The sequence below is a fragment of the Diabrotica virgifera genome, chromosome 8 (assembly GCF_917563875.1).
Source record: "Diabrotica virgifera virgifera chromosome 8, PGI_DIABVI_V3a".
Classification (NCBI taxonomy): Eukaryota; Metazoa; Arthropoda; class Insecta; order Coleoptera; family Chrysomelidae; genus Diabrotica; species Diabrotica virgifera.
Window position 1 is genome coordinate 229,050,450 of NC_065450.1, and position 24,707 is coordinate 229,075,156.

General features: G+C 34.8%; 1 protein-coding gene and 1 non-coding gene across 5 annotated transcripts in view; both read right to left on the reverse strand.

Annotated features, from left to right (window-relative positions):
• Positions 1–23,457, reverse strand: part of LOC114333162 (long-chain-fatty-acid--CoA ligase 6) — a 176,428-nt gene extending 152,971 nt beyond the window's left edge. The window contains exon 1 of one of the 4 annotated variants that reach the window (XM_028282995.2): positions 23,175–23,457. In XM_028282995.2, coding sequence (XP_028138796.1) covers positions 23,175–23,253 — 79 coding nt within the window. In that variant the 5' untranslated portion in view covers positions 23,254–23,457. Of the gene's footprint in view, positions 1–391; positions 671–8,666; positions 8,795–14,309; positions 14,344–23,174 lie in introns of those variants that run through there. The other 3 variants (XM_028282998.2, XM_028283000.2, XM_028282997.2) reach the window with 3 other exon arrangements.
• Trnan-guu (transfer RNA asparagine (anticodon GUU)) lies at positions 13,716–13,789 on the reverse strand. The gene has a single exon. It is a non-coding gene; the product is annotated as a tRNA-Asn (tRNA).
• Positions 23,458–24,707: the final 1,250 nt, after the last annotated feature.

The window sequence follows — 24,707 nt, forward strand, 5'->3', positions numbered from 1 at the left end:
ATGTGGTGTTGTAGGCGTATCTTACGTATATCCTGGGTTGACCGAATTACTAATGTGGAAGTCCTGCGTAGAATGAGAAAAGAGAGTGAAATTCTCATGACTATCAAAACTAAAAAATTAGAATATCTAGGACATGTAATGAGAAATCAAGAACGTTACGGCCTTCTCAAACTGATTCTCCAAGGGTAGGTAAATGGTAAAAGAGGACCGGAAAGAAGACGCATTTCCTGGCTTCAAAATTTACGAAAGTGTGAACGACCAGCACTGAACTGTTTCACACTGCGGTAACAACATCCGGAACAACTAGGCACTTTAAGAAGAAGATGCATTTAAATTTAATGTTAAATTTTCCAAGACCATTTTAAATTATTATTTAGGTATTTTCACTCACCAACGTATTCCCAGTTTCTAGTTAACACATCCATTTTACACGTGACTAAACGAACAACATTTGCTGACAAGACAATTCTTTTGCGTAATATTTATATTTACTTTTTGATTTCGTCGTAAAGCCAGAAACACACCGACTCGGTAGTTTGTTTATTTATCAAATCATTAACACTAGAAAGTGCCACCGGTTGCAACGAACTTTCCCAATAAAACTTAAAAAAGATATTAATGGTATGTTGCTGGTGTAATAGACTAAATAAGCTTGACCAAAGTACGGCAACTAATCTCAGATGATTAGTAGGTACTACTGTTTGTATAAGTAATATTTATCGGTATAAATAATTATGAGCTTGAATTAATTAACAATTATTGAAGGCAAAGTACAAGAAAGGAGATAAACGAAACTGCGAAAATTACAGGGGAATTTCGGTGACCAGCACACTCAGTATACTGTATGGTAGAACACTGAGAGACCTAATAGAGTCCGAATATAGCCAGTATCAAGAAGAAGAACAAGGGGGCTTTAGAGAAGGGGGGTTTAAAACAAATTATAGAGAAAAAACAGCCAGAAACAGAGAAGTGCACGTGACATTCGTTGACTTACAAAAAGCTTATGATTACATACCCTTAAATAAGATGTGGGAAGTTTTACATTCTTCACCAGTAAGCTACACTCTCACCAATGCATTAAAAAATCTATATGCAGGATCACGTTCACGAGTAAAGATAGGAAACTCACTTACTAACAGCTTTCCAGTAACTAAAGGGCTTAGACAAGGATGTTGCGTATCTCCGACAGCACTTAAAGGTTGAAAGAGGAAAGTAAATGGAATGGGTATCGAGCTAAACAATACATGCCTCTACAAGTCTACACGCTCCAGTTCGCGGACGACCAGGTCGTAATAGCAAACGACAGGGAAGACATAGAATACATGATGCGTAAGTTGGTCGAGGAATATTCAAGATGGGGATTGGACGTCAATATAGATAAAACAAAGTACTTATGTGTTGGTTCGGAAAAGAACGATATTCATCTTACTATGGAAAATAATCAAAAAATTAAAGCCTGCCAAGATTATAAATATCTAGGAGTAACATTTGATAAAACTGGAAATGATAACAAAGAAATTACTTCCAGAATTATACAAGCAAAAAGAGCAATCCGATATCTCAATAATATTCTTTGGAGTACTCACAAATATCGAAAAAGAGAAAATTTAATATCTACGAGACTATGATTAAGAGCAGAAGATGATCTTCAGAGACAGCTCTTTCAGTTCTTTCAAATAAGCCGCCAACTAAATATGAACATTTCTACGAATAAAACTAAATGTATGACAATAGCAAAAGATCCGCTCAGATGTAAGTTAGTGGTTGAGAACAACCCCATAGAACAGGTGATGCAATTCAGATATCTGGGCAGAGATATATCAAGCACCTACGACCCAGTAAAAGACCTGAGGAGTCAGATCAACAAAGCATCTGCATTGCCAGGTTGTCTGCGGGAGATAGTCTGGTCAAATCCGTACATGCGCACAGATAGTAAGATTAGAATCTACAAGACTTGCATACGACCGATCATGACATATGACACAGAAGTGCGCGAAGACACCAACAAGATGAAACTGATGCTAAGGGTTGCCGAAATGAAAACCCTAAGAACAATAGTGGGGAAAACAACAAGAGGCAGGGCGAGAAATACCAATATTAGAGAGCAATGTAAAATTCAAGATATTGTAAGATGGGGAAGGCAGCGCAAGAGGATGTGGTACAACCATGTAAGACGAATAGATGAGAATAGACTCCCAAAAATTGCCCTAGAAAACAACCCGCCCGGTTCAAGACCCCCGGAAAACCGCCTAAAAGATGGAGGGATAGCTGACAATCTACCTCCCAGGAAATTAACCAGAGGCAGCTTCAGAATTAAACAGATCAAAAGATCTTCAAAAAGTAAAAGAAGAAATATATTCACTCATTCCGACATATCTCTCCCACTAAAAATACGGAAACATCAATGAATCTGGAGGCATTCGAAATGTGGGTGTACCGACGTATCCTTAAAATATCCTGGACGACTCACATCACCAACGTAGAGGTATTGCGCCGAATTGGAAAACAAAAAGAAATCTCTTTCACAATTAATAGTCGAGGAAATGAAGCTGAAAAAATGGCAAAACCTCGCAATTTTTTCGTCCAGCATCGATTTGTACAAAAATTTGGGATTAGGCTCATTTCACCCTCTAGTTCATTTTCTATATTGAGCAGTTGTACGCTTTTGGTTTTTTTAAGGGTGAAAACTACCCCTAATTGTAAAAAATTATAAAATAACATTTTAAACTTTAATATTGTCAACATTTGGTTCTTATTAGTTACATAACGATTGTTTTATGCTTTAAGATATACTATCATAATATTTTAACCCTTAAAACCACAATTGTTTGAGCTATATATAAAAAATTTACTTATCCTAAAAGAATAATTTCGGCTTGCATCGATTTACATAAAAATTTGGGATTAGCATCATCTCACCCTGTACTTCATATTCTATATTCTATATTCTATATCATGCTTAAGGGCGTTGATTATTTTTAGGGGTGTAAACTACCCCTTATTGTCAAAAATTATATAAAAATATTGTAAACTTTGATATGGGTAAAATTTGGTTTTGATTGGTTAAATATTATTGTTTTATACTTTAGGATACAATATCATAATATTTTAACTCTGAAAATCCACCCTTCAGTTTTTATAAGTAGATATTTTAATAGATCTATAGGTACAGAAAAAAAGTAGAATTAAAGAATTACAAAAACATTTATTTACACAAAAATGCGAATTTACAAATACAACCTGCCATATCCGGACCTGTCATATCCGGACCTCCCCATATCCGGACGGTTCTGCGCCGTCCGGATCTACCGAAATCTACCGAGAAAGACAGTCCTGCTCTTGGACAACGCACTAAAAGAAGAACTAAAAGATGGCGAAAGAATGTATTATATGTAGAATCTATAAAACGTGTCTATCGACGAAACTTATTGACGGCGTTAATTACTAGAATGTATGAAGGAGAAAACGTTTCAGAGATTATAAAAGAAGTAGTGGTCTTGATATCCGGATTTTTTCATATCCGGATCGGCCTGTCGCCACATTGATCCGGATATGGCAGGTTTTACTGTATGTACAAATACAAATACAAATAGTTTTTTAGTCATCTTCCAGTATACGAACCGGTTCTGTGGTATTATACATACATTGAAAATTATCCATATACGGATTATCCGAATTTTTCGAAAAAAAAATTGTTTTATAAACATAGCTCCTTCATTTTTGGCGACAAAACGTTTATTCAAAAATTAATTTGTAGGATTTTTGAAGAGTTATAAGACTATGTAAACTCAATTCCGTAAGATCCCCTTAGTTTTTAAATTAGGGTGGATTTAAAGGGCTCGAATAAGGGGGTGTTTGCTCGTTAATAGAGGTTTTAAACAGCTATATCTCGCTAACTGTGCACTGTAATGAAAATCTAAGTACAAGAAAATTTTAGTTATTAAAAAAGCTATAATTTAGTAATCCATTTTTTTTTTCGTATCTCCAGTATTTTCGGAGATATTTTGAAGTAAATGGTGAAAAATGGGAAATTCCAAAAAAATAATTTTTCTTTAAACTCCAATGTTTCTCAAATTAGGCTATTTAAATAGGTCAAACATCTTGGGTGTATTGATAATATAAATATAAAAGGAATTACAGAAAGGTGAAGACCAATTTTTAATTAGGATGGTAGTTAGGTTGTTGTTTTCACTGATTTTTTCATAGAGAAAAGCAGCTACCGACCTTTTTTTTGATCATAAGTAGCCTAATTTTTAGGCTACAAACTTTTTATTATTATTTTTGAGAGGTCTAACTGTTTTCCTCGAAAAATGCAAAGTTTTTCCGTTATTTTACTTTGAATATTTCAAATTATGCATTTGACGAAAAAAGCTAACTTTTAACATGCCGTATCTCTCAGTTTGTATTGGTCTTAAAGATATTACAGAAAAATAATTTTCTTTGTGTTACTAAAAGGTACAATTTTGATATCTACAGTTTTTTGATTAAATGCATATTTTTCGAGGTATTCTCAAAAAACCCTCTGAAAAGTCGATTCTTTCATCGAAAAACTGTTACTTTCAAGCGCGAATAACTCGAAAAATATTAGTTTTAAGAAGAAAATGTAAAAAACATTTTTTTTTAGAATTGCTTTTTACATCGATTTACATGGTTAAATTGTAAAAAAAATTCCCGCCCCCGAGATGGGGTGGCAATCACCCCCAAGGTTTTATGCCGCGTTTTAAGGTTTATATATCATGCCGCGTACAGCGGCATGATATATAAAATGATCCTTGGACTATTAATCCGGTCAACTTAGACATCAAAATGCTTGGCAAATAACAAAAATTGCCGGAGAGCCAAATTTTGGTGGAGAGCTAGGGTATACCATAACAAATAAAGTTTAAAAAGTCCCCCATCGATCCCATGTGTGCGTCAAAAGTTATTCGGGGTCAAAGGTCAAAATATGAGATTTTTTGGATTTTTTTCGAAAACGGTAAGTTTTATAAAAAAAAACCTCAAACCAAAGTTGTAGATCTTAATATTCTCTACAAAAATTGTACTTACAATTTTTTTCCTAAGAGTTACCATTCCTGAGATATCGCAATTTTAAAAGTTACTTTATACATTATATGCACATATAAGCCACGTATATACATATGTGGCCCTTAAGACAAGTATAAATGACAATTTGTGTCTCTTTTATATAGTATATTATACTATTCTGAAAATATTTCTTCAAAAGGTAATCAGTTCCAAACTGAATTTCCTCTATCCACGTTGCCTTGAAAAACATTTGGCTATACCATTGTTTAAAAAAGAACAGATTGTCTATTATAGGCAATGGCTACAGTATTGTCCGTAGGTCTGGTTCATAATATTATCTGTTTCTTTTAGTGCTATAGGCGGCTACAATGACTCTACAAAGAATATTAAAGCTGCAGAACATCGTCGTCGGACTACAAAAACATCATCGGGTTCCGAGATTATCTTTGATGAAAATATAACAGTTCCAGCGAATCAACAACAATTTTTCGCCAACATTAATAATAAATCTCGTTTCATTTCCATGTTAACTGACAAATTAACAGCTGCGAATATTGAAGTGAAACAAGCTAAAAATGACGCAGATGTCCTTTTGAAACAGCAATTGAAAAATTTAAGGCAACAAACACAACAATTGTAGTTGGTGAAGATGTTGATTTGTTGGTACTGATTACTGCAAGGACTCCAGTAGATAAAGTTATTTATTTTCTGAAACGTGGAAGGGCTCAACAGCGAACAGAGATATATTCTTCGAATAGTTTATCGGCTTATCCCAAATGCCAAAAGTACATTTTATTTTTACATGCGATAACCGGCTGCGACACTACGTCCGCAATGTACAGAAGGGGCAAAACGTCAGTACTTAAATTATTCGAAAAAAAAAAGATTTGACTGACTGCTGTAAAGTTTTTACAGAACTTGATTCTACACCGCAAACAATAATTACGGAAGGAATTCGCTTTCTTCTTGCGGTTTATGGAGCTCCAAAAAAAATTATTTGTCTTGATAAATACCGATACTTAACTTTTGTAAAAAATACGCAAAACAAGAAACAAGTACAACTATCATGTCTTCCTCAAACATCAGCATCTGCTTTTCAACATTTGTATCGAGTATATTATCAAGTTCAAACATGGCTAGGCAATGAACTGAATCCAGAAGACTGGGGTTGGAAATTAATATATATAATACTCTGGAACCGATTAAAACCTTACTCCCACCTGCTCCAGAAAAACTCCTTAACACTATTTTTTGCAATTGCAAAAAAGGTTGTAGTGCCAAATGTGGATGTAAAAAAGTCGGGTTGCTGTGTTCTCTAGTGTGTACCAACTGCCAAGGTCAGTCTTGCTCAAATGTCCAGTTTAGTACAACACAGGAAGACTCCTGTGATTTTAATGAAGAGACCAATGACTCAGTCACATTTGAATAATTTTTGAACATCCAGCAAGAGGAAGAGAAAGAAGATGAAATCGAAGAAGACTTGACTGTTGAAGTAGACTTTCAAGAATATGAATCTGATTAAAATATCTAAAGAAATCAAAACAATAGTTAACCTAATAATCAATAGCAATATCAAATCAATATCAATAATAAGGTAATATCTAGAACTTAACCGGTATTGTTTCCTTAAATTATCCTAAAATTGTCAAAACAGCTAGTGGAGAAGGCCTACAGGGAAACCACGGTAAAAAAACGCGCCGAGTACACTACCTCACAGGTGGTGTGGAAACGTGTGCATATCATGTATAATGTGACTCTTTGAATCGCGATATCTCAGGAATGGCAACTCTTAGGAAAAAAATAGTAGGAACTATTTTTGTAGAGAATTTTAAGATCTACAACTTTGGTTAAGGTATTTTTTTGATAAAACTTACCGTTTTCGAAAAAAATTCAAAAAATCTCAAATTTTGACCTTTGACCCCGAATAACTTTTGACGCACACATGGGATCGATGGGGACTTTTTAAACTTTATTTGTTATGGTATACCCTAGCTCTCCACCAAAATTTGGCTCTTCGGCAATTTTTGTTATTTGAAATGTCTATATAGACCGGGTTATATTCCCTACCTTCTGTGAAAATTTCAAGTAAATCCATGCTGGACGAAAAAATTGCGAGGCAAAATGTTTCATTTCCTCGACTATAAGAAACGGAAACTTGAATACCTCGGTGATATTATGAGACATGATAAATATATTATATATTCCAACTGATGACTGATAATACAGGGTAAAATAGAGAGCAAACGCCGATACAGAAGAAGAAGAAGACACAAGACACTCATGGTTTGGACTAACATCGATCGAGTTATTCAGAAACGTCGCAAACAAAATTAAAATTGCTATGATGATAGCCGACGTCCGCAACGGACAAGGCCCATGAATAGTGTGACCAACTAGCCCGAAAAATCCGGGACATGGCCCGAATTACGAAGTTGTATCCCGGCGTCCCGGACAAGGCTTCCGGGCCATCCGAATTTTTAACATTTTGGTAAAATTCCATTTTGAAATTTTTAATACATTACTCTTCTAAGAATTCACATCAAATTGAATTGGCGGGACGAAAAAAAGTCTACAATTTCTAGACTGTTATACTAATACCACATCCAAAACGCATGCATTTTATATCGTCGTATTATAGTTCTACGAAAACTCAAAATCTGGATTTTTTTCCGGTTTTTGTGTTTTAATTATCGTCTTCTGAAAAGACGATTTAAAAACATGAATATCAAATAATGATAATTATATTTTAACCCAAGGTTCAATTTACATGGAAATCCAATATTAGTTGATTTTCTAATTTTTCGTTTTTTGAGAAAGATTTCCTGATTGGAAGTCGAAACGTCAAAAACTAACAGAAATGTAATATTATCATTACAACCCATTTCATCAAAAAAAAAATGTATCTACTCTATGTCATATTATGTATACGTTTTTAGTTTGTGAAAACTGTCATTATAGATAGCAGTGCGTGAAGGATTTAAAGTGTGCGTGTAGTAACAATGTATTTTAAATGGGACTTACTTTTTCGCACTGTTGTTAACTTTCGCGTTGTCATGGTGATGACAATATGAGCAATGAATTACAACAAAGGTTTTGACAGTTTTGTGGTTTGAAAGTAGTTAAAATTTTTAAATGTCAAAGTTCTAAAAAGTGTAGAATAGAAATGAATTCTAGTGACGAAGAGTTACAGCTTTTTTTATTTGTTTATCGTAGATAAAATATTGTATGAAACTGTGCGTGAAGTACTTTTTGCGAACTTACGCGATTTATAGCACTCGCTCCGTTGTAGCTCGTGCTCTAAAAATCGCGTGCGTTCGCAAAAAGCATACTTCACGAACTGTTTCATAAATAACTATTTTGTCAACATAAAAATGTTAAATAATCAATAAAATGATGATAATCAAGTTTTATATTTAAAAAAATGGCCCGATTTTCATTGAAAAGTCCCGGATTTTAGGTAGTTTTTTCAGCCTTGTCCCGAATTCTACTAAATTGGAGATGGTCACACTACCCATGAAGAAGTATTAACTTACAAATATTATTATTATTAAGAGTGATTATGACTCTCCTGAAAATTTTTTTAGCGTTTAGCGAGTCTACTCTTCAATTAATAAAAGAAAAAGAACTTAGTCAAGACTTACCAATGATTGATTATTATATCTTCGTAGCACTAGCACTCTTTTATAAACAAAAACATAAACACTCCGTGTATAATAGTTCTACAATAAATATAGTTTTTACGGTTAATCAGTTTTTGGTTATCGCTATTGTTTCAAAGGTTATTATGAAATAAACATACGATCCAACCATACAATTGTACTATTCATAGATTAGGAATAAATGACGACGGAAATACAGGGTGTCCCGAAAAGATTGGTCATAAATTATACCACAGATTCTAGGGTCAAAAATAGGTTGATTGAACCTCACTTACCTATACAATATTGCACACAAAAAAAGTTACAGCCCTTTGAAGTTACAAAATGAAAATCGATTTTTTTTCATATATCGAAAACTTTTAGAGATTTTTTATTGAAATGGACATGTGGCATTCTTATGGCAGCAACATCTTAAAAAAAAATTAAAGTAAAATTTGTGCATCCCATAAAAAATTTATGGGGGTTTTGTTCCCTTAATCCCCCCAAACTTTTGTGTACGTTCCAATTAAGTTATTATTGTGGCACCATTAATTAAACACGATATTTTTCAAAACTTTTTGGCTTCTTAGTACTTTTTCGATAAGCTTGTGTTTATCGAGATATTTTGAATATTTGTCGAATCCACCACCTATTTGTATATGGTTAAGTATGATTATAGACACCTGTTAATAATCTGAAAATTTATTTATAACTTATATTTTTAGGTATATATATATATATATATATATATATATATATCAATCGGTTTTAAAACGTCTTGCGACGTTGTCCGATGCCTAATTTCCATTACACTCTATCATCCCATTGGCCCTCTCTAAGATCTCTTGCGCTCATCGCCTTCGTTATTCCCTCTCTCCAAGATTTCTTGGGTCTTCCTCTCTTTCTGCGGTTTGGTGGTACCCATTGCATAATTATTTTAGGGAGTCTTGAGTTATCCATCCTCTGGACGTGTCCGTACCATATCAGCTGTTTTTTTTCTATGTCTGTTGTTAGAGAGCCGTCAACCCCCATTCGCTGATGCCCCCATTCGCCCCATTTTTAGGTATATTTGGAAAATGAAGCCACATCTCGCTAAAAGGTGACTTATCAAAAAAAGACTAGGAGACAAAAAAGTTTTAAACACTGTGTTTAACTAATCGTACTACAATAATAGTTTAATTGGAACGTACCCAAACATTTGGGGTGTTTAAAGGAACAAAACTCCCATAAAATTTTTATGTGGACATATTAAAAAAGAAGCCGCATCTCGATAAAAACTGACTTATCGAAAAAATACTAAGAGGCAAAAAAGTTTTAAAAACGTACACAAAAGTTTGGGGGGTTTAAGGGAACAAACCCCCCATAAAATTTTTATGGGGTGGACAAATTACGCTATAATTCTGTTTTAAGATGTTCCTCATGTCCAGAATGCCACATGTCCATTTTCAATAAAAACTCTCTAATAGTTTTCGATATATTGAAATAAATCGATTTTCATTTTGTAATTTCAAAGGGCTGTAACTTCTTTTATGAGCACATTTGTACTAAGGTAAGTTAGGTCCAGTCGAATTATTTTTTACCCCAGAATGTGTGGTATAATTTATAACCATTCTTTTCGGGACACCCTGTATATTGATAATAATTGTTCACCAAACACTATAGGTCGCGTTTTCATTATCTTTGCGAAAATTTCAAAAATTCAAAAATGCGGTCTCATTTCTGACATTTATTTTATATTACGTATTCATTGGGGTACTGATTATTATGCTAATGGAAAAATTTATGAATAATTTGAACTCATTTCACTCGATAAACAGAAAATTACTATAGTGAACTAATTGCATTGTTACATTGAACTAATTGCATTGCATACAATGTATAAAATTTATCTACAACTAAATAATTAGTCCTGTCGCCAGGGGGGTACAACGGCCTCCTGTATTCAGATGGACTTACCCAAGTTTTTATTATGTATTTTAGCCCGTAGAACACGAATTTTTTGGGTAATAGTTGATCCGGATGTCGATAAGATTGTTATAAACAAAGAAGTTGACGAATTACATAACAGCGATTTCTCGTAAAACAAAACATGTTTTTGTATTTTTTGGGCCATTCTAACCAAAAAATGTTCCTACAAGTTTTTTCGTAGGATGCATAGTTTTCGAGATAAACGCGGTTGAACTTTCAAAAAATCGAAAAATTGCAATTTTTGAACCCGAATAACTTTTGATTAAAAAATAAAATAGCAATTCTGCTTACCGCATTTGAAAGTTCAAGTCAAATTCTATCGGTTTCGAATATATACATTGCCAAAAATTTATGTGTTTATTGCTAAAAAAAGCTATAAACACATAGTGTTTCCCGTGCCTAATACATGCGTTTACAAGCATGCTACGTAGAAATAGCCTCGCTTGCACTTGTACCTACTCTACCTACTCGTTCGATTTTAAATGAGAAATCATTGAAAACATCACTCCAGCACTAGGTGTTTATACTTGTGTTTAACAATAAAATAATAAATTTTTAGCAATGCAAATAACTAAAACCGATATACTTTGACTTGAACTTTCAAATGCGGTAAGCAGAATTGCTATTTTATTTTTTAATCAAAAGTTATTCGGGTACAAAAATTGCAATTTTTCGATTTTTTGAAAGTTCCACCGCGTTTATCTCGAAAACTATGCATCCTACGAAAAAATTTGTAGAAACACTTTTTGGTTAGAATGGCCCAAAAAATACAAAAACATGTTTTGTTTTGCGACAAATCGCTGTTATGTAATTCCTCAACTTCTTTGTTTATAACAATCTTATCGACATCCGGATCAACTGTTACCCAAAAAATTCGTGTTCTACGGGTCAAAATACATAAAAAAAACTTGGGTAAGTCCATCTGAATACAGGAGGCCGTTGTACCCCCCCTGGCGACAGGACTAAATACTTGTAAAATCTAAAATATCGACAAATTAAATGTAGAAGTTCTACAGCCTTGTAACATTTTGAAAAAATACTTCTTTCTTAATACGGCCCAAATATATTTCTTTATTATCATAAGTACCGTGCCCAGGCCTGCAGGGCCATTGTGTGTCTAAATTGAACTGTCTCAAACGGTCGACTGGGGGAACCAGTCACCCCCCCCCCCCCCCATTAAGGCCTTATACCGGCACAGGGAGCGCTGCTGGTATGGACAGTTTACTTCTCTGCACTATGGACCCATGCAAAAATTTAAATGATTTAAAGGGGTCTCGCACCAGAACCCAACAAACACTTAAACTTCCACTGAGACTGTTCGGCAGAATCTGGAAGAAAATAAACCCACCACATCGGGTAATAAAAATACTGAGGACGCAATGCGGACTCCTTTAAAAGATACTGAGAAGGATGAGACTTTTCGGCCAAAAATATCTGGGACACAGAAAAGGAAGCTTCGAAAATGAGTTAAAAGGGTATTGATACTTCTAAGGTCAAATTAACTCCTAGACCGGCTCCTAGATACGGCTCCTGCGGGAATGCTGAAATCACACATGCTGTTAAGCGGAGTGTGTCTGATAGAAGCACTCCTGAAGAAAAATTAACAAAAAAGAGCAGAACTGCTGCTGCCTCTTCTAAACTCAGCGGCAACTACAAAGCTGCTCTTACGGGAATAAAGACGGTAATCATTCCCAAAGAATACCCAGACATATTTGTACAGAACTGAACCGAACTTCTACGAAATAAAATATAATATAGTTTATATTAGTGTACATATGATTGGCATTGACCGCTAATGAACTCATGTCTGTTGTGATTTAGTAATGTATTTATACACACACCAACAAGAAGAGCCGATGACTCATTCAGATCGATCGTTAGTCACGCGATGAAGAAACGATACGCTAGGTCGTGATATGTTATTATTTACGTTAGACCATTGTTATGTTTAAATCGAACACTGTTGAAGTTAAAATATAATATAGTAAGAATGAAGGTATTTTATTATACACCCAATTAATCCAGGACTAAGAACGCTATATCTCAGCCACCAGACGTATTACCTACCAACTCACTTGCGCACCTCGTTACGAAGGTAATCTGCTCATGGATGGACACTATTGGTTGATATGTGCTGACGATGAGTCCTTGAAGATTACAAAGGATTTCTTGGAAGAAAAGACGGAGTGGAAGGTCATTAAGGCTGAAGAACTCCCAAAATGGATGCGTGTACTGATGTACCTTCCAGCGACTAAACAGAGGATCTGAAGGTGCCACTGGCACGAATTGGAAAACAAAATCCTGAACTAAGGACCAGTCGTTGGGCGATTCTGAGTTCCAAACCAGAAGCTGACGGAGGACTGCATGTGAGTTTTCGGATTGATAAGGAATGACAGGCACAGCTCGAAAGGCTTCAATGGAAGTCTTATTACCTTCTCCAGCGAACATTAAACCGTTGGAAGAGGGTAAAGCAAGACAGGCAGGGAGCATTGGAGAACCAAAGCCTGCAACAATTACTTCCAAAGTTAGAGACCCCAAAAATGAATAAACTGCAAAATTAAGATCATACAGATCAATTTGCAGCACAAAGAAACAGCTTCGGCACTTTAGTGCCAGGAAGTAGCTGAGAAGAACATTGATATGGTGCGTATTCAAGAACCGTGTATAAATGAAGGCAAAATACGGGGATTAAATGTTAAGGGATGGGAACTAAATCAAAAATTTTGAAACAAAAAATTAAATTATATCGATTTAAACTGAAGGTGGCGGACCTCATGGAACAAACTACAAACAAATATTACAAAAAAAGCTGCTGAAGAAACGTTTGGGAAAGAGAAAGACATTGGAAAAACTTTCTGGAAATAAAACAATCAATCAAGAGGAAGACCAGTTGAAAATACCGAAAACATAGACATGATTTGAATGATCTTAGACAAGAATTAAATTGGGACAACAAAAATCAAGTAGAATAGACCTTGACGCAAATAAATCGTTGATAATAATTTCTGCTAATAAAACAAAATAAAAATTCCATACTTAAATAAGCCGAAAACTAAATAAACAATAATATCATGAAAAAAAATGCGCCCCCGGGTGGGCTCGAACCACCAACCTTTCGGTTAACAGCCGAACGCGCTAGCCAATTGCGCCACGGAGGCTTATTTGAAACATTTAATTAATACATATCAGTTTATAATGGGTTTTCAAGAATGACCTGATTTAATTTTTTTAAATTCAGTTTATTACATTCTCCATTTTTTTCTTATAACTATTCTTTTCTTCTCTGGGAAGAACCTTCTATTGTCTACTCTAGCCGTACCAATACAGTACACATTTCATTAACTATTATAGATCTACGTCTATCTCTACTTATGTAGAAAAGTCTTTCGTGTTCGGCAGATCTGCTGTATTAAAAACTCTCTCTCACCTCTCACCACCCAATGGACTTTATATTTGGTCTACCCAGGGCTCTTTTATTAAGGCACCATCACCATGGAATGTACAACGTCTCACGTCTCATAACAACATTAAGTTCTGTAGAAGCTGCGTTACCTACCTACTATCCGTGGCTATAGGTAATAAAGGAAGCAAAGAGGTGAGTCTTTTATTAAAGCGCCACAAATGTTCTGTTATGTTATAGCTACAATTGAATGAAAATATTGAAAAGTAGCTACTTACATGCCTCGGCAAAATCCATATCCTGAACCATCTGAATAGACACCCCTTTGCATTGTAAATAAGCTCTAGCGCGAACATTATGTATAAAATATCTGTACTTATTTTAATATTTCAGAAATGCAACGAGCGGGCACTTATATTGGCATCCGTAAATATTACTTCCTATCGGTAGATTAGAACCGTACGTACCTACCTATTTACACCACAATGCATTTTCTGTAAATTTGCAAAGTTAAATAACCTTAAAAAATCGCGTATTTGAAACCACTATCAACATCGCCAGAATAATATGTCCAATACAAATATTATACAAATATACAAACCGGTTTTTGGGTCTTTCGTCAGACACGTGTCTTGGACAGTAATATTTGGTATGGTTCGTCCAGTAGAAATACCGTTGCACGTCATCCGCGTCATAGAAAGTGACGTCACATGATACCAACACAAAATATTGAAGTCGTAGGCACTCGTAGGTCTGTTCTTTTTTAGAATCGTCTAGTCACAAACCATACATACTCATAGACGTTTCACGGCCATGTTAATCTTTCGGATCGAATTAACGCCATCTCTTGATTGGAATGGGAACTAAATTGACAAATTTTAGTTACATGGGAATTTCAAATTATAAATTTTGCGGGATTTTTGATGAAATTTCGCAGGAAATTAAAACAACAGAAAGATAATTCAATGTTTTATTCAATGATTTACTGAAAACTTCAAATATTCCAATTTATTTTTAAAATGCTAAACACTACTGCCATGTGTCACGTGAAAGCACTGATGTGTAATATTGAGTTGAATGAAAATTTTTGAAAGAATCTTGTAGGATGATTGTTTAGATAAATACCTTTATAATCTTTTACAAACTTCCAAAAATATATAGGCCCGAAATGTTGATGACACACTTGTCTATTGGAATAAACTGTTTCAGGATCTATTATATTGTTTTTTTAATGTGGAGAAACACAACACGGGATGATCAATGTAAACTAAAAATTCTACTCATAAAAACGGAGAGGAGGTTAATACAATTGATTAAAATTGTGGTTAAATCTAATTAAAAACGTAACACCACTATAATAAAACAATTAAGCCACAAACATGCCACAAACTGTAAAATAAAAAGTAAATAACGAATTAATTTAATTTTCAACTGTCAGTTGTTAAATATGACAAGAGAATTGACTGACAGCGACATCTCTGGATTGGAATGGTAACTAATTTGCTGTCTTGACCTTGACAATTTACGTGAAACGTCTATGAGTATGTATGGTTTGTGCGTCTAGTCAAGTACACTGGAATTATGGCCACTAGACATGTTTTATTTTATACGCGTAGAAATAATATTTGAAGATTTCTTTAACGTAAACTTAAAGAAATACACCATAACTTGTTTCATTTAATTTGTATGTAAGTGGATTATAAAGTGTTTTCCACCTACCTCCACCGAAAGTATACTTTTCCGGACCTGATTGTAGGGAGCAAAGTTGTACTTTTCCTCCCTAGGGAGGAAAAGTAAAAGTGACGTCATGGTATTTCATTCATGAAATATAACTTATTGACGCCCTGTATAATATCTATTTTTTATTACGTAAGTATCTATACATTTTATTGTTTATTTATAAAACACTCTGTATTTTGCAGAATGGTAAAAACCAGTAAATTGTTTTTTGTACCAGTACTTATAGTTTTAGTTCTAATAAATTTTGTTGGTTAGTTACATAAAATAAATTAAGTAAAAATGAAAAAATGACTTGTTATTTGAGGAAGGTGGAAAAACCATATGTATAACATGGGAGTAAAGTGCCTTTTCCTCCCTTGAATGATTACTGCCCGACGCGTAGCGGAGGGCAGTAAACTTCATTCTCGGGAGGAAAAGTATCACTTTCCTCCCTTGTTATACAAATAGCTATTTTATCAAGCAACATCTGTCCAAATCACACTTAACTGCAATCAAACGAAGGTGACATTTTGGCATAAATAGGGCTTTTCAACAAACTTTTCCGCAACTGTCTGAGTTTTAAGGCGACATTACACGGTTCACTTTTGCCTTTCAATTTGGATGAAGCAACCAAAGTGATCCATGTAGGTAGACGCGTTTACACGGTACACTTTGGATGATCATCCCGGATGAATCATCCAAAGTGATTGCGACGATGAAAGTAATTATCGTTTACATGGATCACCAAGACTGAATTAGTCTGTTCTGTTCACTTACAAAAATGGCGCCAACTGAAATTGTACGTGCTGGAATTGGCATAATAAGTGAATGTATTTTAAATGAACTTAGACATGTAGTTTAAAAACAGAATATTAGAAAAAAACGATGTCGGTGGGTAAGGCCGAGGATAAATCGACGCTGCAAAATATGAGCGTCAACGTGTTTGTTAAAGGAATGGTCTACAAAAGATCAAGACATGTTAAAAAAACATCTAAAAACGTACAAACACAACAACTACGCACTTTAAACGCGACAATAAACATCCACGTGGACCTGTTGCCGCCTTTCACTAGTCACTGCCGATGAATCACAGCAATAAAAGTATGTTTACATAGTTCACTTTGGATGATTCATCCACGATGCATCCTCTAAAATGAACAAAAGTAGAACTCGGTTCAACTTCGTTCAATATTCATTTTGAATGATCATTTTCGATGATTAATAGTTTACACGATTCATTTATTTTTCACTTTGGATGATTCATCCGGGATGATCATCCAAAGTGTACCGTGAAAACCGCCACCAAACAAAGTGTACCGCCTAAAGGCGCGTTTTCACGGTACACTTTGGATGATCATCCCGGATGAATCATCCAAAGTGATTGCGATGATGAAAGTAATTTTCGTTTACATGGATCACCAAGACTGAATTATTCTGTTCACTTACAAATGGCGCCGACTGAAGTTCTACGTGCTGGAATTGGCATAATAACTGAATGTCTTTTATATGAACTTATACATGCACTTGAAAAACAGAAGATTAGAAAAAAACGACGTTGGTGGGTAAGGCCGTGGATAAATCGACGCTACAAAATAGGGGCGTCAACGTTTTTGTTAAAGGAATGGTCTACAGAAGATCAAGACATGTTAAAAAACCATCTAAAACGTACAAACACAACAACTACGCACTTTAAGCACGTCAATAAACATCCACGTGGACCTGTTGCCTCCTTTCACTAGTCACTGTCAATGAGTCAAAGCAATAAAAGCATGTTTACATGGTTCACTTTGGATGATTCATCCGCGTTGCATCCTCTAAAGTGAACAAAAGTAGAACTCGGTTCAACTTCGTTTAATATTTATTTTGAATGATCATTTTAGATGATTATTAGTTTACACGATTCATTTATTTTTCACTTTGGATGATTCATCCGGGATGATCATTCAAAGTGTACCGTGAAAACGCGTCTTAAATACAACAAAAATGAACATTGAACGATTCACTTTACAGTCAATTTCGAGAAAGAGCCGTGTTTGAACGAAAAGTATAATTTAAGATTTAAAATTTACCTACTACTACTACTTTCATACACAATGGTTTTCAAATGGAAGGAAGAGCATATGCATATACGACTCTGTTCTTGAAACATTTTAAAAATTATTCGAGTTTGTGGAATTACAAGACGGCGGGATATAAAAACCGAGATTGTTGGCGAGATGAAATCGGAAATTGAAGATTTGAACATTAGTGATAGGAGCCGAAGAAGACATAGATTTGAAAATTAAAAGTATGCGTAATCGTTTTATACGTGCGAGTTAACAAAGACAAAACGATCGACCAAAAGCGGCTCCTACGCTTGTCTTCTTAATACTCATGATCGCACCCATCAACGACAGCATTACCTTAGCTTTTTTTAGATAATTCTTTTATGCAACTCCTAAACGCATGACTTCATTCGACATTTTTCTAAAAATATCTGTTGAACGGTTCCTTTTCCAGATACCGTGTAAATAGCATTGTTTTCACTTCTGCTCCATTCAACCAAAGTGAATTCAATTTGGATGAACCGTGTAATTTTGCCTTTACCAATAGGGCTTTTCATCGATTGTCATGTGTTTCGAGCTTCTGTCATGTGTCTTATAATATTAAGATTGTAACGTTACAAACGTCACATCTTTGATATTTTATTTTTAAATAATTATTTTACCTTATTTCCTTTAATATTTCATTAATAATTATCTTCTTCTATTTGGTTTACCCATTTCCCCCTTTAAAAATCGGTTCGCGCCCTCTTTTATTATCCTCTTTTATTATCCTCTTTTATTATTCTCTTTGATTATCCCCTTTTATTACCCTCTTTTATTATCTTCTATTTAATATATCTCTTTCATTTAAATCATCGATTGAACATACTGAACGCACCCCATACATTCATACTCTCTAAGTATCTGACTTTCAATGCGGAACATGGTTGCCCATCTACTCATACTTTGCGCTGTCGCGCTGTCATGTCAATGAGAGTGACAATTAGTAAAGGAGGGGTAATGTTTTAAAAGGCAGAGCAGCTTCAAAAATAAATCATTTTTATTTCAACAAATCTTCCTCTTGGGGTGAGTTACATACAGTTTTTTTTTAATAATTTCTTACAGTCATTATATTCCATCCATACCTAGCATCTTATAACAGTTTTTCTAATATTTCTTATATCTAACCTAACTTTCAATGTCAGACCATGTGTTCTGATATTTTGGTTTTAAATATATTATCTTTTTAATTTACATATTTATATGCACGTTTATATTATTATACACAGATTTTTATATTATTATACACACAGAAATAAGGAGAAAGATCAGAGAGGCAAAGGAAAGATGGTATAGTGACAGATGCGCAGAGATTGAACAGTTGGTAGAGAAACATGATAACTTAAACCTTCATAAGAAAATTAGTGAAATAACAGGCACTAATATTAAGAAAAAATCAAACATACTGCTGGATAAAAACGGAAAAATAATTATAGACGTCGGTGAAAGGCTTAAAAGATGGCAGGAATATATTCAAGAGCTATTTAAAGACGAACGGACTGAAATAGTACTAGAGCAGGAAAAGTTCGACAACGGCCCAGACATAACAGAAGATGAGGTACTAGAGGCGATAAAGCGAACAAAGAACAACAAGGCAACAGGTCCTGACCAAATACCTGTAGACATAATACGGTTAATAGAGGACCAGCAAATTGGAATATTGGTCGACTTATTTAATACAATATACAGTACAGGAATCATTCCCAGAGATTGGCTGCTGTCAACGTTCATAACACTGCCAAAAAAACCAAATGCAAAAGAATGCCAAGACCACCGGATAATAAGTTTAATGAGTCATACACTCAAAATATTTTTAAAAATTATACACCGGAGAATACATAACAAACTTGAGCAGGACATAAGCGACACGCAATTTGGATTTAGAAATGCAATGGGAACGAGGGAAGCCCTGTTCGCTGTAAATGTACTTGTGCAAAGGTGCATGGATGTTAATCAGCCAGTATATATGTGTTTCTTGGATTACAACAAAGCCTTCGATAAGGTCAGACATAACCGCCTTATCGAATTACTTGAAAAGAAAAACTTAGATATGAGGGACATCAGGATCATTAGTGCTATCTATTATAATCAGATCGCTGTGGTAAAAGAGAACAACGCCTTTTCAAATGAAATACGTATTGAGAGGGGCGTCAGACAGGGCTGTGTCCTGTCTCCTACTTTGTTCAATTTGTATTCAGAGGAAATAATCCAGGAAGCACTAGAAGACCTAACCACGGGAATAAAAGTAAATGGTCGACCAATCAATAATATACGGTTTGCCGACGACACTATTTTATTAGCCGAATGTCTTGAGGATTTACAACAAATGGTTGACAGAGTGGTAGAAGTCAGCCAAGAAAACGGACTGTCCCTAAACACAAAAAAGACACAATTTATGGTAATCACAAAAGTTCAACAGCGCCAAGAAAGCATAACAATACATGGAGAACAAATTAAAAAGGTTGAAAAATATAAATATTTGGGTACAATAATTAATGAAACTAATGAGTACACAGAAGAGATTAAAGCAAGAATAGGACAGGCAAGAAATGCTTTCAACAAACTAAAAAAAGTACTCTGTAGCAGGGACATTACAATTTCTTTAAAGATAAGACTTCTGAGATGCTACGTGTTCTCCGTATTATTCTATGGGTTGGAGGCTTGGACATTAAAGAAGGATGTTTCGGACAGATTAGAAGCCTTCGAGTTATGGGCCTACAGAAGAATATTAAGAATAAGTTGGGTGGATAGAGTCAAGAATATCGAGGTGTTGAGAAGAATGGGAAAAGATAAAGAGGTTTTAAATACAATTAAAGTCAGAAAACTGCAATATCTGGGACATGTTATGAGGGGCGAGCGTTATAACTTGTTACAATTGATAATGCAAGGAAGAATACAGGGTAGAAGGAGTCGCGGAAGAAGACGCATCTCCTGGTTAAACAATTTGAGAGCTTGGTTTAATTGCACTTCTGCTGATCTCTTTAGAGCAGCGGTATCGAAAGTGCGAATTGCCGTGATGGTTGCCAACCTTCTTAGAGGAGATGGCACATGAAGAAGAAGAATGCACGTTTAGTAATCAAAATTTTAACTATTCTCCTCATCTAAATTCTATCTAATTTACCCTTGCCAATTACTATTTCTGAATACTATTTGGCAAAGATACAATTTGGATTTCTTCTTGATTGTTGATATGGTTTTACTGTTACAGTTTTTGGGAATAAAATCTACTTTCTTCTTTCGGGTGTATGAAGCCCATCGCCGGCGATGCACCAGATGGCTGACAACGTGAGACCATGACATGTAGACTGCACAACCACCATCTCTAGCTGCAGGGGCCTAGGACCGAAGATCCGTCCAGGCCTACGAGAAGTCTACAACAGCAGTACCATTCGACATCAAGAATTTACCATCGAGCCGAATACCAAAAGCCCTAAGTATAATCCAGAATTGTTAGTTTTTGGTAAGAATTTGAATACATTTGTTAATGCAATTTACTAAGTCATATTTTTATTATATCTTTATGAACAGTAAACATGATTAGTTAAAAATATTGTTTTGTTTGCTACCATTCTAAATTTTCAGAGTTCATATCTGAGGTTAGGACAAGACGAGCACACACCTGAGTGACTGAGCTAAGCTGAGGGTGTGGCGATGGCTATCTTGGTTAGTTGATTTAATATTTTCGGATATTATTTCAATTAGCTGGGTAGTCCATCGTTTATTTCGTTTCACTGGCGCCCAACTTTGGGCACGAAAACGTGGTTTCAAAACCAAAATTTTATTGTAATGTATTTATGTAAGTACAAATTAGTACAATTAAACACACAGTTGTTATAAATATTTGACGGTTGAAAGTCATCACTTTTATAATTTTTAAAACATTAATTGTCATTAATGTCACTGAATGTATTTTTTCATAGCAACGAAGGGCATCTGACGTAATATACTTGACGACGGGAAATTATCAGTGTAATTGCACAAGAGCTCTAAAATTCTATATTAATTTTAGAGATCGAGTGCAATTTGTTGTGATTATTTCACGAATAAAACTGTTTAAAACCAAAATTTTAATGTAATTTATTTATGTAAGTACAAATTAGTACAATTAAACACACAGTTGTTATAAATATGTATTTGACGGTTGAAAGTCATCACTTTTATAATTTTTAAAACATTTGTCATTAATGTCACTGAATGTATTTTTTCGTAGCAACGAAGGACATCTAACGTAATATGCTTGACGACGGGCAATTATCAAAATAGTTATCAGTTTAATTTAGATTTATGTAGCTTTCTATTGGTCAGAATCTCGTATGAATGAAATAATCAAAAATTATGGGGTATAATATCACAAGAGAGTGAGAATAAATTGAAAATATTGCGACAGTTTTTCGAAAATTTGTTGTCTGGCAATAGACACGAGAACCCGCAGGGCTCGAGTGGCTATTGCCCATGACAGCAAATTTGAGTAAAAAATTATTTTCTTATTTATTCTTACTGTCGTGTGATATTCGAAAGATTATTTTTAATACGTATATTATGGATATTTTCTTAAATGTGACAGTTGTCAAAACTAGGAAACTGGTTGCCATTAAATAGAAACAATCTACTTAAAAAAAATTCTATCGGTAATTTTCTACAGTAGTTAATTCTCAGTATAATTTTAATCTGATTGGACAGAATTAAACACGTGATCAAAAATCTTACTATACGATTGGAAGTTAAAATCATCAAAAAATAATCAGTTTAATTTTTTTTCTGTAGCTTTCTATTGGTCAGAATCTCCTATGAATGAAATAATCGTCTTAATTTCATTAAAACATGAACACAATAAAATAAATTTGAAATAAATTATTAAATATCTAAATATTAGTTTATTGCATAATATCTATTATAATATTATTATAAACCAAAGCCATATTACAAGGTATTCTACTTTCCCGCACTAGTGCGGGAAATTGCAACTTTCGGAAAGGAAATGCGTGCGGAAAGTGGTTGTTTTAACACGGTCGTAAAAAATATTTCTGTATTTAATAAGAAATGAAAAAAAAATCATAATTTTGATTTATTCAGTTAGTAATTTTGTGAAATAAAATGTATTTTGATGAAAACCTACGAATGGAGCTCTGGATTCATCGAGTGCTAGAAGCACATTTTTAAGCCTATGAATAAATAATAATTTATTTAAAACAATTTGAAGAGCGGAATATTCGCTTTGAACCAAAATTTCGTATTTTATTAAAGCGCCACAAATTGTCTGTTATGTCTAGCTCAAAACGAGTGAAAATGTCGTGCTTTCTGACGTTTCAGCAGAGTGAAAATTGGAAAGGAGCTACTTACATGCTTCCGCGAAATCCATATCCTGAACCATCTGAAAAGACGCCCTTGTAGCATTGTAAATCAGCCCTAACGCGAACATTATGTCTAAATATCGGTATTTAAATATTTCAGAAATCAAACGAGCAGGCACTTATATTGGCATCCGTAAAAATCACTTCCTTGGAGTATGTTAGAAGTTCAACCTTACGTATTTACACCACCAGGCATTTTCCGTAAATTTGCAACGTTCAACGACCACGAACTAACCTTAAAAAATCGCGTATTTGAAACCGCAATGCTGTATCAACATCGCCAGAATATGTCCAATACAGACACGTTTTTGGGTCTTTCGTCGGCACTATGATTACGTACGAACGTTTCAACCCCCGACACGCGGCGTTGCCACGTCGTCTGGGGGTGAAGTCTGGAGAAGCAGGTGGTCAAAACGACTTTGCATAGAGGGAGTCTGAAAATTGATTTGCGTGATATTTCAGATGCACGAATGATAAGGAAATGGTTTCGTGTAGGTATGTTTTTTTAAACGAGCTGGAATCATAACAAAACTTATTAATATATACCTACGCGATATAAACTACAAATATCTGGGAACCTGGGTAACAGAAAACAACGACCGAGGTAGAGAAATCAGGACACGCATCGAAATTGCAAGAAAAGCATTAATTTATAAAAATGAAAAAAATGTTTGTTAATCGAGACCTTCCTCTGGAGCTAAGAATAAGAGCCTTAAGATGCTACGTGTTATTGACTTTGTTATTTGGAATGGAAAGTTGGACACTAAAACTAGACAACGTAAAGAAGTTGGAAGAATTTGAGATGTGGTGCTATAGAAGCAGAGCCGGCCCGAGGGCCGTGCGAGCCGTGCGCCTGCACAGGGCGCCAAGGGTTTGGGGCGAATTTCCCCCCTACCCAAAAAAAAAAAATTAAAAAGCGATCAATTATTTAAATTATGTCAATTTTTAAGCCAATTATTCATTCTTTTATGATGAATTAGTAATATTTCACAAAGCCTTAGTCAGTTTTAATTTTATTATAGACAAAAAGACATAATTGTATGTGTGGTGGAATACTGCGCACCCCGCGCCATTTCTTCTACTGAGCGACGGGGGACTGGCGCGGTGTGTCGCCTTGCTCTCTGCATTGTGTGCAACGTGCTTTTTGAATTTAGTCAAGACCAAAAAAGGCTAGACGCATATGCAAGAAATATAGCTACAAGTTTGGCCAAAAAGTTGAAAGACTTCCGATTCATCTGCTGCTTAGTAACGTGGCATATGAGTTTGTTTAATATAAACCTCATAAGCAAGAAACTTCAAGAGGTTCACATGGACATAGCAAACTCTCTTGCTTTGATTTCTTCAACGAAGCAATTTTTCAAGAAACAAGGAGTGATGAAGGATTCAACAGAATATTAGTCGATTGCAGGGAAGTGGCCGAAATGATTGAAGTTGGCCCAGCATTCCCTAAAGAAAGTGAACTGTGGCCGAGAAAAAAGAAGAAAATGTTTTCTTATGAATCAAGTGATAAAACAGTTCTTGA